The sequence below is a fragment of the Ursus maritimus genome, unplaced genomic scaffold (genome assembly GCF_017311325.1).
Source record: "Ursus maritimus isolate PB19 unplaced genomic scaffold, ASM1731132v1 scaffold_1, whole genome shotgun sequence".
NCBI classification, from domain to species: domain Eukaryota; kingdom Metazoa; phylum Chordata; class Mammalia; order Carnivora; family Ursidae; genus Ursus; species Ursus maritimus.
The window spans coordinates 102,954,277-102,969,416 of NW_024423343.1; the positions used below are offsets into that span (position 1 = coordinate 102,954,277).

Consider the following 15,140-nt stretch of genomic DNA (forward strand, 5'->3'; position numbering starts at 1 on the left):
CCCCCCCCCCCCGTTTTGTTTCTGTAGGGTTTTGCTTCTGGTATTTCAAATCTCTGTACTAGGTGTAGACACTTTAGGTTTTTTATAGTTTCATGATAAATTGACCCTTTGTAATTTTGAAAAGTCTCTCGTTACCTTGCAATACAGCCTCTTTGTCTGATAGTAATACAAAAATTCCAGTAATACAAAAATCTACTATTTGCGTGTAATATCTTTCCCTATCCTTTACTTTTAACCTGTCAGTGTCTTTATTATTTAAAAAAGTATCATATAAAAAGTACACAGATGGGCCTTATTTTTTTCTAGCCTGACAATTTCTAACTTTTCATTAGAGTTTTTACTCATTTTTCTTTTAATGTGATTATTAGTTTGCTAAAAATTAAGTCTACTAGAAATTCCTTCTTTCTTTATCCACTCTGTGATTTATTCCTTTGTTTTTAATTTCCTGTCTTATTTTGTGTTAAACTGGGATTTTTGTTTCTGGTTTGTTCTTATTTTATTGTTATTATTATTATTGGTAGTATTTCATCCTTTCTCTTTTATTGGCTTTGTGGCTGTAGCTTTTTGGTTTATTTTTATGCATCTTAAACTTACCGTGGTTTACATCAAATTTCTATTATATCACTTTATATACAATGTGGGGCCTTACACTAGTGAAATTCTATTTATCCTATATCCCAACCTTCATAGTTTTATTGACATATGTTTACTTCTCGCTATGTTATAAATCTCAGAATACATTTTTATTTTTCCTTTAAACTGTGAATTAACTTTAAGATGTTTAGGAAAAGAAAGAAATCTAGTCTTTTATTTTTACCCACATATTTACCCCTTTGAGTACTCTTCATTCCTTCCCATAACTTGACAATTCTATCTCAAATGAATTTCATTAGATTGTAGAACTTACTTAGCAATCTTAGCAGTGGGGGTCTGTAGGCAATAGATTATCTCAGCTTTTGTTAATGAAATTATGTTTATTTTTCTTCAGAACTGAAAGCTATTTTTGCTGGGTATAGAATGCCAGGTTGATGATACCTATTTTCAGCATTGGTTGGTCTCCACCAGTTCTCATGAGAAGTTGGCCATCACCCTTATTGCTTTTATTTGTTATCTTCAGCAGTTGAGCTGGCTTTGGGTAGGTGGTAGCTTCAATGCGTCTAATAGAGCTGTACATTATTCCTTGAGAAACTCCTTTCCCTAAATTCAGAATTTTTACGAGAGTCAGATTCTATTTGACATATGTGAGAACTTGAGGATTTTCTTGGAGTAACGTATGTGGATTTGCAATGATGTTCTTTGAGCTCGGGCATGGGAAGGAGATGCATTAGTATCATAGACCTCACTGAGCCTCCTTTTCTCTCTGCAGACTTTTGCAGGAAACATGAATGCTGATAGCGTGATGCACCACAAGCTACTGCACTCAGTGAGAGCCCGCTTCATTCGCTTTGTGCCCCTAGAATGGAATCCAAGTGGGAAGATTGGCATGAGGGTGGAGGTCTACGGATGCTCCTATAGTAAGTGTATGCATGTAACCTCACTCTGGTGTGTTGTGAGCAGCCTTCCCCACATGGTACCAGTTTATCTACATTGAGATGGTGATCTCAATTGTTTTAACGTTCTTTCAAGTCTCTACTAACTTCTGCACTTTTGAAAATGTAAAAAACTCTTCTGTCTAGAATGAAGGAGCTTTGTGGTGCTAATAACATGATAAGAGCTTAACAACAACACAAAGTTCAAAGTTAAGAGCTCTTGGAGTTTGAGCATCATTTGTCCTTGAAGTAGAAGAGTAATTTGAGCTCCATTCTTTCCCAGAAGTGGGGTGAGGTGTTATAAATTTGCCCCTCCTTCAGAACCATGAGGAAAAAAGGTTCTCCCTCTTCACTTGTTCCAGAAGAAAGGAAAAGGAGCATTTCAGCTCAGTGTAACCCAGGGAATGCTTCTTTCTTGGAATTATGCTAGCCATCCATTTGTCTGTGAGTTGTTGGTACTGAATGTGGAAGTGGTGCTCCATCTTGCAAATAAGAAAGGTTGTTAACATGCATAGAGCTGGCAATCACTCTAGAATAAGGTAACAATTATGTAAGAAATGTAGTCATTCCTATAATTCTCCCCTGTATGTTTTATATTTAAATCTAAAATTGTATCATCATAAATTATTTTTCTACTTTAGCAGTGACACCTCCTGCTAACATGCAAAACCCAATGACTTCCAATGGATGAACACACGTGGTTGCTACCACTAAAATTAGTTCAACAGGTCCTGTTGAAATGTCTATTCGGTTATGTCCTTGTATTGTTTTCTGTAATGTGGTCAACCGAATGCCTGTATCAGAATTATCTGGATTTGTCCTTAAAAATGCATTTGCCTAGCCATGTCCTATACATCCTGGATTAGGATTCTGGGTGTAGGGACCCAGAAAACTGAGTATTAACAAGCTCCCTAGAGAAGCTACAGACACAGAATGTCTAGTAAAAATAAATTTCTGCACAGAGGGGATTTGCTTGTGAAATGATTGTCTTTATCTTGACCAAGCCTTACAGAAAGAATGTGTTAATACAACAGATACATCAACAAACCATGAGGCTAGGGAGACACTGCCTTCCATGCTAGCCCTTCCATAACAAAGCATAGAAGGTCTATGAGGGTATATGCTTCCCATCCCAGGATCTCTGGCACACCCAGATTCTCTTGTTACCTCTTCTCTTGATAACAGTTGTCACTACTCTGAGCTTTATTTTTAAGTACAATGTTAAGCTTTCATGCTGAAGTAAAAAGGTTATTTATATTATAACTTCAGCCATCCATTTTGGTGTAACAATCCTATTACTATTTAACATGTCCTCATTGTTTTCTGCCAGTCCAGCCTGTTGTCCTTGTTCTTCATGCACATTGTTCTATGTGCATGCACAGAAAGACTCAGAACATTAAATTAAATAGCAGGCTGTAGGGTTGAAAGAGACCTTTGAGCAGCATATTCAACTTTTTCTGGTGCCGGGCCCCTTTGAGAATCTGATGGCTGCAAGGGACCCTCTCTTAAGAAAAGTGCCCACAGTGGGGCGCCTGGGTGGCGCAGTCGTTAAGCGTCTGCCTTCCGCTCAGGGCGTGATCCCAGCATTCTGGGATCGAGCCCCACGTCAGGCTCCTCCACTAGGAGCCTGCTTCTTCCTCTCCCACTTCCCCTGCTTGTGTTCCCTCCCTCGCTGGCTGTCTCTGTCAAATAAATAAATAAAAAATCCAAAAAAAAAAAAAAAAAAAGAAAGAAAGAAAGAAAAGTGCCCACAGTAACATTTTTTTTTATAAGTAGATTTTTCTACAATATTGGGAAGTCCACAGATCTGCTAAAGCCCAATTCTTGACCAAATTAACAGCCCCTGATTTGGAGTAGTCCAGTCATTCATGGATTCCTCTCCAGGTAGGCTCCCTGTCTATTGAGTGCATCCCCTCAGGGGATAACTTACTCTTGGGTACCTAGTGTGAGTGATGGGATGTTAGCCGCCTGGGGGAGCTGCTGGACGCAGGTGTCTGTGACCATCCTCAAGCCAGCACCTGGTCCTTTTCAGTCAGTAGTCCCCGTGTTTGGTGTTTTGCTGCTCTTTCCTTGGGGAAAAAACAAAAACCAAAAACCCGTCTCTCATTTCTATCTAAAAACAGGTCTCAGCGTATCCTCTGGATCCCAGCTCTCTTTCAACATCATCTTATCCCTCGTTTCAATGGGATCATTCCTAAAAACATAAAACTTTGCTATATAAGCTATCAAACAAAGCACCACCAACAAAAGCTCCATGGCCCTACTTAGCAGCTACTTCTCCTTCTCTCCCTTCCTTTTCCCAGAATAGCTTCTCTACAAACCTTGTCTGTGGTTACTGACTCCACCTGCTCACCTCCAGGCTCACTGCAGCTGATTCTATTCCATCTGTACACATGTGGTGTTCAGTTTAAAGTGTCAGTTTGGCTAGGCTGCAGTCCTGATGTTCAAGCAAACACAAATCTAAGTGTTACTGTGATGTGGTGAACATCTACAATCACTGAACTTCAGGTGAAGGAGATTATCCTTGATGTCTGGGTGGGCTGGATTCAGTCAGTCGAAGTGTTTTAAGATCAGAACTGAGGTTTCCTTGAGGATGAAGAATTTCTACACGTGTTATGCGGCTTCAGCTCCCACCAGAGTTTCCACCTGCCCCCTCCTGACCTGATTAATTTCAGACTTGTCTAGCCAAACCCCACAAATGTGTAAGCCATTCCTTGTAATGTATGTATATCTGTATCTGTATCTGCACATCTATCTATCTATCTATCTATCTATCTATCTATCTATCTATCTATCAATCATCTATCTATCATCTATCTTTCTATCTCTATCATCAATCATCTATCATCTATCTATATCTATCATCTATCATCTACCAACATCTCTCTCTATATATATCTATATCTATATCTCTCTATATCTATCTATCTATCTATCTATCTATCTATCTATCTATCTATCTATCATCACCTAATCCCATTTCTCTGGGGGAATCCCAACTAATGTAGAATGCCCCACAGGAACTACTTTAGTCAAGACCACCAGTGACCTCCACATCGCCAACTCCAATGGTCACTTCATTTTTCTCACTTCACTCAACCCCTCAATAGTATTTGGTTCAATTAGCCACTTTCGCTTTTTAAAAACCTGTTTTTTCCCCTACTAGCTCACTTGTGACCTATGCTAAACCTCAGGGCTCAGTCTCAGGACTTCTTCCACTTTCCAGCTATACCCCAGGCTGAGCTGGATTTACAGAGTTCCATAAGTTTAAATACTGTGGATATGCTGATCACGGTCACATCTGCATCTCCTAGCCTGACCTCTAGAATTATATAGGCAATATGCTAGATGGCTCCATGTGAAAGTCTACTACATTTAATAGGGCAGAAACACAACTCCGGATTACCATCCTGTCCAACACCTGCTGTTCACATCTCCCTCCATCTCAGTAAATGGCACCACTCTTCACTTGCTTGCTAGAGCAAAAACCCAGGAATCAGTCTTGATTCCTCCTATCCTGTAACTTATGTTCCCGTGTGACTTATTTACAGTCAGTCCATAGCAGCTCTACCAGCTCTGTCCTCCAAACCATGCCCTCAATCGACGCACTTCTCCTGCCTTCTAGGGCTGCAGCCTTTGTCAGTACTCACCTTGTGTATTTCAGTAGCCTTCCAGCAGGACTTCCTGCTCCATGCCACAGTGTCCCCAAACCTATTTAACAGGCAGCACCCAAAGTGATCTTTATAAATAAAAGATAAAATGGTATCAGCCCCCTGCCTGCTTCACTTAAAATAAAATCGAGACTTTTTTCTGGCAAGTAAAATTTCTTACTGGATGCTCCATGCCAACCTCTTCAAATTGCTTTTACTGCTTCCTCTCCTTAGAGGCCTTCTTGCTATTACGGAAACATGCCAGGCTTTTTCTACCTCAGGCCTTTGCATTTTCTGTTCCCTAGGCACAGAGCAGTTTTTTCCAAAAATTTACATAGTTAGTTCCTTCAGCCAATGCAATTTTTAATTCTGATGCTGCCTCTTCAGAGAAGTCCACTCTGGTGGCCTCTCGAAAGTCTCCTGCCCTACTCCCTGTGCATCAACCATCATCCCCTGGCTGTGTGATGTGCTCTTATGTTCTTCCTGATGTGTATCACAAACCAGAATCTTGTTTCTTGTTTTGGCTTATTTGTTTGTTGTTTGCCTCCCTAAATCCCTGCCCCAGAATGTAAGTTCCATGAGAACAGGCACCTTGTATGTTAAGTCTCAGTACCTAGTGAGCACAAATAGGTAGTTAATAAACATCTGTGGGATGAATGGATACATTTATCAGCCCAATCTCAGCATGGGCAACCATGTAATTCTTCTGCAATACACCCATTGTAGTTTCTGGGCAACTGGCTTTTTCCTATGGGCTTATAAATCCTTTTCTCAAAATTCCATTCGGGTATGTTGCTCAAGATTGGTAGAAAACTTACAGTTCTATAATTTCTTAAGACTTCAAGTTTTACCAGTTTGAAATATCTGCATATTCATACATTCATTCATTCGTTCACTCATTTATTTATTCAGCTGACAACTTTATTTAGCACTTAAGATACACCAAGCGTGGGACACCAGGGTGGCTCAGTCGATTAAGTGTCTGCCTTCAGCTCAGGTCATGATCCTGGGGTCCTGGGATCGAGCCCCATGTCGGGCTCCCTGCTCAGTGAAGAGTCTGCTTCTCCCTTTCTCTCTCCCTCTGCCTCTCTCCTGCTCATGTTCTCTCTCTCTCTCTCTCTCTCAAATAAATAAATAAAATCTTAAAAAAAAAGATACAGCAAGCATTATTCAGAGCCCTAAGGGATATAAGAAATAAACAAGACCTTTTCCCAGACTTTTAGAAGTTCTGTATTTTTCTCTTTGAAACACTTTTTTGTAATCACATATCATTAATTGAGTATATAATTGTTTCTTTGACATATGCCTCCCCCAACTACACTCTAGGCTTTGAAAAGGCAGTCACTGCGCCTGTCAGGTATGTTGGGTATCTGGTATACTTTCAGTAAGCATTTGTCGAATGATTGACATTGCTGATAATCAAAGATGGGGTAACGAACATGTAAATAAAAACATGCCAAAAAAGGACTGAATGTGTCTGGTAGGAATCTTCAAAGGGAGCCACGGGGGCAAAGAGGGCAAAGTAAGCAGGTGTCACTGTTGGTATCAGGAAGATTCAGGAGATATCGTCCACTTCAGCTGCATCTCAAAAGTTGAGTAGTGACTTCCCCAGCACAGAAGGGATCTCCAGGCAGCAGGAGAGGCTGGCACATGGGGAGGCAGGGGCAAGGCCTCAGGGTGTTGTTGTTTTAGTGCACAAGAGGCAATGACAGGAAAATGGGAAATGAAGCCACTCTCCTCTCTCTGCTCCAGCGTTTTCTTTCAGTACCTTAAAAAATTCATCTGGCGTATAAGAAGAAAGGCATTGATAGTAAGAGATAGTCCTTCCTCTTTTCTAAGTTCTCTTGGGCTTCACTTCCTTCTTAATAAGGTTCACACTTTCCAGTTTAAAAACCATTCTCCTGGTTGGAGAAGTCAAAGCAGGCCTTCTCTCACTGTCTTTCAGTCATCCATCAACGTTGTGGAATTGGCCCCAACGGGAGGCCTTTGTTCTGTTTCATTTGCTTTCTTTGACACTCTTTCTTCTTTCTTCAAACCTGGCTTGAAAATCCCATGCCTGCAGATTTCTTTTGCAAACCCCAGTCACGTGACCCTGTGGGTCCTGGTGCCTCTGTGCCTTGGCGACTCTCCCAAGCCATGCTTGTCCCTCTTCTCAGCCAGCATGTCAGCTGCTGTTCTGCTGGTCTCCCTGCTTCTAGGACCTTCCCAAGAGGAGCACCGACTCTCCCTTCAAGGGCTCCTCATAGTGTATGGAAGAGCCCACAGTTCTCTGCCCCTCTCATTTGCTGCATGCCCCATATTCAACTTCCACTGAGTGTACACGTACAGTTCCCTGCAAAGACATGAGCTCCTCTCCGGATTCCAGAGGTTCATATTTGCAGCTGCCGTTGTTTCTCCTGAAAAATCCTCCTTCTCCTTCACCAGGCTGACTGCTGGTTGCCCTTCACCAGCCAGCTCAAATATCACCTACTTTTGAAATATTTTTGCCTCCTGGACCTTGTCATGTGATCCCGTTTTAGGTTTTATGTTTCAGTTCTAGGTTTTATCTTGTTAAATTAAAGTTACCTAGCGCTTCCCCACCTAATCACCAGTCTGTTCTATAAGATGGGATCATGTCAGGATGCCTGGGTGGTTCAGTTGGTTAAGTGTCTACCTTTGGCTCTGGTCAGGATCTCAGGGTTCTGGGACTGAGTCCCACATCGGGCTCCTTGTTCAATGTGGAGCCTGCTTCTCCCTCTGCTTGCTGCTCCATGCTTTACTCTCTCTCTTTGACAAATAAATAAATAAAATCTTAAAAAAAAAAAAAGATGGGATCATGTCCTACCTTTCTGCTACTCAGGACCTAGATCAGTGTCTGAAAACTGCTATATGCTCCATGAATATTTAATGTGTATTTAATTTTTAGATCTAGAGGCTAGCCACTCTCACTCATTTTTGAAAGTTATTATTGCATTTTTTATTTTATGTACTTTTTAAAATTATAATACTTTTTTATAAACTCTTTCTAATGAATGCCTCCTTTCTCTTGTGTGTGCAAGTATATATATATATATATACACATATATATACACATTTTATAAGTAATAAAAATTATGAGCTTATTAGAATCTTCCTTATACATGGGTTTTTTTAATACCTCACACTTTTTCTCCTTGAATAACTGAGATTATCAGTGGTTGCAGTTCCCAAATTGAATGTGTTTAGAGCCTCCTTAGGCTGTTCTGGTATTATTTTGCCTTAAAATCTCTAGAAGTAAAAGCATATTTCCATTTTCCTTAAGTATTAATGTTTTTAAAATCTTTTCTTCTTGATCTCCTTCATTTCCTTTTATTATTTATTTTTAAATATTTTATTGATTTGAGAGAGAGTGCACAAGCAGGGGGAGGGGCAGAGGGAGACAGAAAAGCAGACTCCCCCCTGAGCATGGACATGAGGCTCCATCCCGTGACCCTGAGGTCACTACCTGAGCCAAAACCAAGAGTCAGATGCTTTAACCGATTGCACCATCCAGGCACGCCCTGACTTCATTCCCTTTTATACATTCCAGAGTTACTATCTCATTTTACACAAGTTCCCATTGCTTTCATTTCACCAGTGCCATGGACAAAGGATGTTCAAAGCAACTGATTCCTTTTGTGTGCTCAGATATGAACAATGGAACAAATGGTCTGTTCTTAAAAACATGTTCCTTCCAGGAAACCCTGTTGACTTCTTTGAGCCTCTGTTTCCTCATCTGCAAATCACAGTGGTAATTACTTTAAAGACTGTGATGTCACTTCAGAGTTATTCTGTATCAAGCATGGAGCAGAGTATGTAGTCAGTAGTCTGTGTACCTGACAGCTAGTAGTAATGTACTATATCCATAGTGCATCCATAGAGGAAATCCCTGTATCACCACTACATGTTGCCTTTTTGGGATACATTAATCTTATCCTCTATCAGACAAGGGGCCTCTGGGATTCAGATATGTTCTGCTCTTGTCTCTACTTCTGCTGTCATAGGCTCTGGGATCTTAGTTCTTGGCAGCCTTCTCTCTCTGTGCTCAAGAATAGGATCAAATGTGGTCTCCCATGGCATTCTACAAAGACTAAAATACAAGGTCTTCTCCTATTACTATTGCTACTGCTAAATAATTCCATGGAGAACCAAGAAAATAAATTTTAACATCCTTCTAGATAGTATTCTGAGTACATTATACCCTCTTCTTGCTGTGCATCAAGTTCATTATGGCTATGACACATTTTCCATGTATGGGTGCTTGGCAACCAAGCTTGCTACATTACATTCTCATAGAATGAATTCTCGAGAATTCTTGAATATCTCCTCCATTACCATTTTTCCTCCTGTGTCAACACTGTTGTCAAATGGGGTATCTGGTTTTTGAGTTTTGCATGGGTGTTTTCTCCCTCTGACCACTGTTCCGTTTGATTCATTTTTGGCCAAACCTGTTTGTGTGGGCAAACCAAGTAAGTAAAAGAAATGGGTCCTGCTACCTCACTGAGTTTCTGATGTAAAGATGCACACTTGAAATAAAGATGTCGATATTGAATTGTGCAAAGTAATTCATCTCCTGTAGAGACTACAAAAGAAGAGGTGGAGGAATGAGGAGTACCATTCTGAGTTACGATTAATGGCGACTCTTCTGGGAGAGAAAGCCAGTATCTTCCCTGTTGGTGGCAACTTTTCCATCATTAAATTACAATTTCCATTGGAGAGGTCACCGTCATCATCAATATCCTCCTCCTCCACTGTCATTTAATATATTCAGTATGATGCAACATACTCCAAACTTAACAGTCTTTCAAATAGGAATGGCTGACTATTCCTATGTACTATACAAAGAGAGGAATTTATAAAGGTGAAGTGCCTTTTAGATAAGTTAAGTAATTTGCATCCTAAGCCAAATATTTCTTCTGAGCTCTAAAAATATATATTCATTTGCCTGATTGATATCTCAATTTGGTTATGTCATAAATAGCTCAAATTTAACATATCCCAAAGGGAACACTTAAAATCAACTTGTGACCTCCAACCACGCTCAGTTTCTTCTTCTTGTGGACTTCCCTATCTCAGTAGTTAACACCAGTTGCCTGAAACAACCACGGGGAACTTACTTTAAATCTCTCCTCTCCCTTATTTACCATAGCAGATTCATCAGCAAGTTCTATCAGCATTTCTTCCAAAATTCATAACAAATATGTCCATTTATTTTCCTCCAGCCTGGTTCAGTTACATCTCCTATCACCTGGATTTTTAACTCAGCAACCCACTTTCAATCTTTTTTTTCTTTCTTTCTTTCTTTTAGTTTATTATCTCTGCAACAGTCAGTGGGATTGTCATAAAATGCAGAGTTGAGCCACTTCCTGCCGAAAACCTTTCACTGGCTTCTGCCTGCACTTAACCAAACTCATGTGCATGTAGAAGCAGCCCTGGAGGATCTGGCCCTTCGTTTACTTCCCTGGCCTTACCACCCCGAGATGTCCCCTCCCTACCTGGGCTAAAGCACTGTTGGCTTCTGCTCTGCCTTCTGTCATGCCATGCTGCCTCCTAAATCAGGGCCCTCGAATGGGTTGATCACTCTGTCTGGAGGTCTCCGCAACCCCTCTGCCTTCTTCTTTTTTTTTTTTTTAATTATTATGTTCAATTAGCCAACATATAGTACATCATTAATTTTTGATGTAGTGTTCAATGATTCATTAGTTGCATATAATACCCAGTGCTCATTACAACATGTGCCCTCCTTAATACCCATCACCCGGTTACCCCATCCTCTCACTCCCCCTCCCTTCTGTAATCCTCAGTTTGTTTCCCAGAGTCCAGAGTCCTTCATGGTTTGTCTCCCTCTCTTATTTCTTCCCATTTAGTTTTCCCTCCCTTCCACTACGGCGGTCCTCTACACTATTCCATATCTTCCACATATGAGTGAAACCATATGATAATTGTCTTTCTCTGCTTGAATTATTTCACTTAGCATAATCCCCTCCAGTTCCATCCATGTCCATGCAAGTGATGGGTATTCATCCTTTCTGATGGCTGAGTAATATTCCATTGTATATATGAACCATATCTTCTTTATCCATTCATCGTGTCCACAATAGTCAAACTGTGGAAGGAGCCAAGATGTCCTTCAATAGAAAAATGGATAAAGAAGATGTGCTTCATATATACAATGGAATATTACTCAGCCATTAGAAAGGATGAATACCCACCTTTTGGATCGACATGGATGGAACTGGAGGGGATTATGCTAAGTGAAATAAGTCAAGCAGAGAAAGACAGCTATCATATGGTTTTACCCCCTCTGCCTTTTTGAGCTCAACTCTTTTTTTTTTTAAGATTTTATTTATTTATTTGACAGAGAGACAGCCAGCGAGAGAGGGAACACAGCAGGGGAGTGGGAGAGGAAGAAGCAGGCTCCCAGCGCAGGAACCCGATGTGGGACTCGATCCCGGAAAGCCGGGATCACGCCCTGAGCTGAAGGCAGACGCTTAACGACTGTTCTACCCGGGCTCTCCTTGAGCTCAACTCTTAAATCATCTCAGCTTTATTATCTTTTTCTCAGAGAGATGCCACTTGATTACGAATTTAAATAAAGTTACTTGTATTTAAAAAAAAAATTTAAAGCATACCATTCTTTTCTTTCAAAACAGGGATCTCTGTCGTCGTCTGGCCAGGCTATTATAACAGAATACCATAGACTGAGTGGCTTATAAACAACGGATATTTATTTCTCACAGTTTGGGAGGTTGGAAATTTGGTGTCTGGTGAGGCCTCACTTCCTGGTTCATAAATGGCCATCTTCTCATAGTGTTCTTACATAACAGAAGGGACAAGGGAACTCTGCCTCTCTCTTATAAGAGCACTAATCCCATTGATCTAATCACCTCCCCAAAACCTCACCTCCAAACACCATCACACTGGGGATCAGGTTTCAATATGTGAATTTTGGGGAGATACAAACATTTAGCATACAGAATGAATACATACATATACAGAGAGAGAGAAAGATAGAAATAGATAGATCGATATAGATATCTAGTAGCTACTTACATGTATATTTCATTGTGAATTACCTGTCTCACCTACCAGTTTTCAAGCTTCAAGGACCATATCTACTTACATACTTAGTTCATAGCACAGAATGAGGCCCATTTCAACTAATAGCAATTGAATTTATTGAATGAACAACTTCCCCAAAATGGCACAACCAGTGGGCTTCTGAGACAGGTTTTGAACCTGGTTCTATACTGTTCCTATATCCTTGGGATTTTCATTATGTGTCTGAAAGAATTTAGTCCTATGACATGAGAAAATCTTACTAGAAAGAAAGCATCATATTCAGTCTCCTAACACCCATATTATTGCTTTATTCACAGCATCCAAAGTGAGCAACCCTCAGTTCCTGAGCATACATAGCTAAAATGTCCAGGGACAGAGTTTAGCTACTGCCCAATCCAGGAGCTCCTTACTTCTTTATCCCTTACCTGCATTCTCAAACCTAATTCTACATAAGAATCACCTGGGGGATATGCTGTTTCTAAATACTAACTAAGGCATAATATCTGGGTAGAGGCCCCAGCATAAGTGATTTTTTGTTCTTCCTAGGGAATTGTTGTATGGGGCCAGAATTTAAAACCCTATTCCCAAATTCCTCTTCTAACTATGAGAGTCATTCCGTTCTTTGACTTCATTGTCATTTTCATGTCTGTGATTGTGAATCTCAAGAATTTAAGATGAAATATAGACACTTTTAAAGATAGTGTACAATAATATTAGACACATGGGCACACTCACCACCAGAGATGCAAACCTAGATTTATCACCTACTGGTTGTATAATCCTGGACAATCTTGGGTCTTCTGTGGACACCGTTTCCTTTTTAGTGAAAAGAGAGGTAAAAATAATGCTCATTTCATATGTGCAAATTGCTTGAAACAGTGCTTGGTATATGATTAGCATTCAAAAAGTATTAGCTATGAACATCATTATCTTCGTCTGTATTTAAGCTGGCCACCACCCTTCTCTCCATCTTTCCTTTTCCCTCTTATTCAGGACCACAATTCCACCTGTACCTCAGAAGAAGGAGGTAAACTTTTATATACCCTCATCAGGCCATCTGGTGACTTTAAGCTATGTGGACTTCTGTCTTGGGACTTCAACTTGAATTCCTTCCCATATGGGAAACTAATTATTTTTAAAAAACATTATAAATTCTGATAAGGCATAATGATCTGTCCGGCTTCCCAATCTCATTAAAAATGACAATCGTCATTTTATAACTCAAGTTGTCTCCTTCCATACAAAAAAAACCCACTTTGCCCCTATTTCATTAATTATGGCCAAGTGGTGTCATCCAAAATTCATCAGCCTCAGAGCTGAAGTCACATTCTTTTTCCCCAAGTACATCTCTTTGTCATCCTAGCTTCAGCTGCTCACTTTGTTGTTGTTCTCATCATCTGGGGCCATTTTTCATACATGATAGAAGCCACAAAATTGTAAATTTCATCTTGGGCATGTTAAGGCCCATATCACAGGGGACCTCAAAAGGCCAGGTTTATAGCTATGCAAACCCTGGAGGAGACAGGATGATAGCAGTCAGGCTGGAGGGCTTGGAGTCCCCAGTCTTTGGGGTCTTTGGGGGCATCGTATGACAGGAAATACCTTCATGAATGCTTGCTGCAATTCCTTCATTCTATAAAGGAGGAAATTGAGGTCCAGAAAGGTCTTAAGATTTGAGTTAGTCAACTTCTTTCTTTTCTCTTTCTTTTCTCTTAGTTCACAGAAGAATAACCAAAAAATCTCCTCTGTCAAGAGACCAATATGCATATATATCTGCAGTGAGAACACATGAACCCGAAAACACTGTGATATTCTACCTTAAGTCAACTTCTCTGATAAATCTGGAATAACTTTTCTTATTGAGAATCTTGAAAGTCCTCCAACAGAAGGTGAACATTACTCAGTAAGCCCCCTCTCTGCTGGGCTTTGGAGTATAGAAACAAACAAGACAATTCCTGCCCTATAAGAATACAGGATTTTTAGTTGCTACAAAAGGCAGACAAAGAAATGCTTCTAAACATGGAGGTTGAGGAAACCAAGTGTTTAATAAGTCTAGCAAAGGGGGGGGGATCTATAGCTAACAATTTTTCCTGATGAATTGATGTTCTGCAGCTCACTGTGCATTTTGACTGAGTGTATGGCTCTAATCCCTGGGACCTGTATGCTAATGGTTGTGATTTTAAAGGAACCTTAAGGGGCTTCTGGGTGACACAGTGGTTAAGCGTCTGCCTTCGGTCAGGGCGTGATCCCAGCGTTCTGGGATCGAGCCCCACATCAGGCTCCTCCACTAGGAGCCTGTTTCTTCTTCTCCCACTGCCCCTGCTTGTGTTCCCTCTCTCGCTGGCTGTCTCTTTCTGTCAAATAAATAAATAAAATCTTTAATAAAAATAAATAAATAAAGGAACCTTAAGAGGCAAAGTGAATTAATAGTTAGATCAACTGCTTTATGCAGTAGTAGGTTTCCTTACAAATGTCAAGGCCTTGCCCATTACAGTGTTTTTGTTTTTTGTTGTTTTAATTATTATTATTTTTATTATTTTGTTTACTGTCTGTCCAGATGGTCACTGGAGTGATTTGTTCCCCTCACTGACCTCCTCTCACTAACTTTCACAGATGATACCCAGGTAGAATCATTAGCAAGGGATATTCAATAGCCCCCTAAACTGAAACCACGATAAAGCTTATTTTAGAAAAAAAAATAGTTTTAGGGTGGGAAATAGCAGCTCTTTTCTCCAATTTTGACACTCCTATTTAAACGTGTCTCTTTGCACAAGGACCCTTTCACAGGGAACATTTGTGCACTGTGTCTGAAGATTATTGATGGTGGATAAGGTGAGGGGATAGCTCATAACTGTGTCATACTATTTGCACAACAAGGGCTGGATGCTCAGGGTCAGGCTTT

At 40.3% G+C, this 15,140-nt stretch overlaps 1 protein-coding gene across 2 annotated transcripts in view; it reads left to right on the forward strand.

Moving 5' to 3' along the window:
- CNTNAP5 (contactin associated protein family member 5) overlaps positions 1–15,140 on the forward strand; it is a 772,957-nt gene that overhangs the window by 327,315 nt on the left and 430,502 nt on the right. For both annotated transcript variants that reach the window (XM_040619104.1, XM_008686098.2), the window contains exon 4: positions 1,367–1,514. In XM_040619104.1, the coding sequence (XP_040475038.1) occupies positions 1,367–1,514 (148 nt within the window). The remainder of the gene's footprint in view (positions 1–1,366; positions 1,515–15,140) is intronic.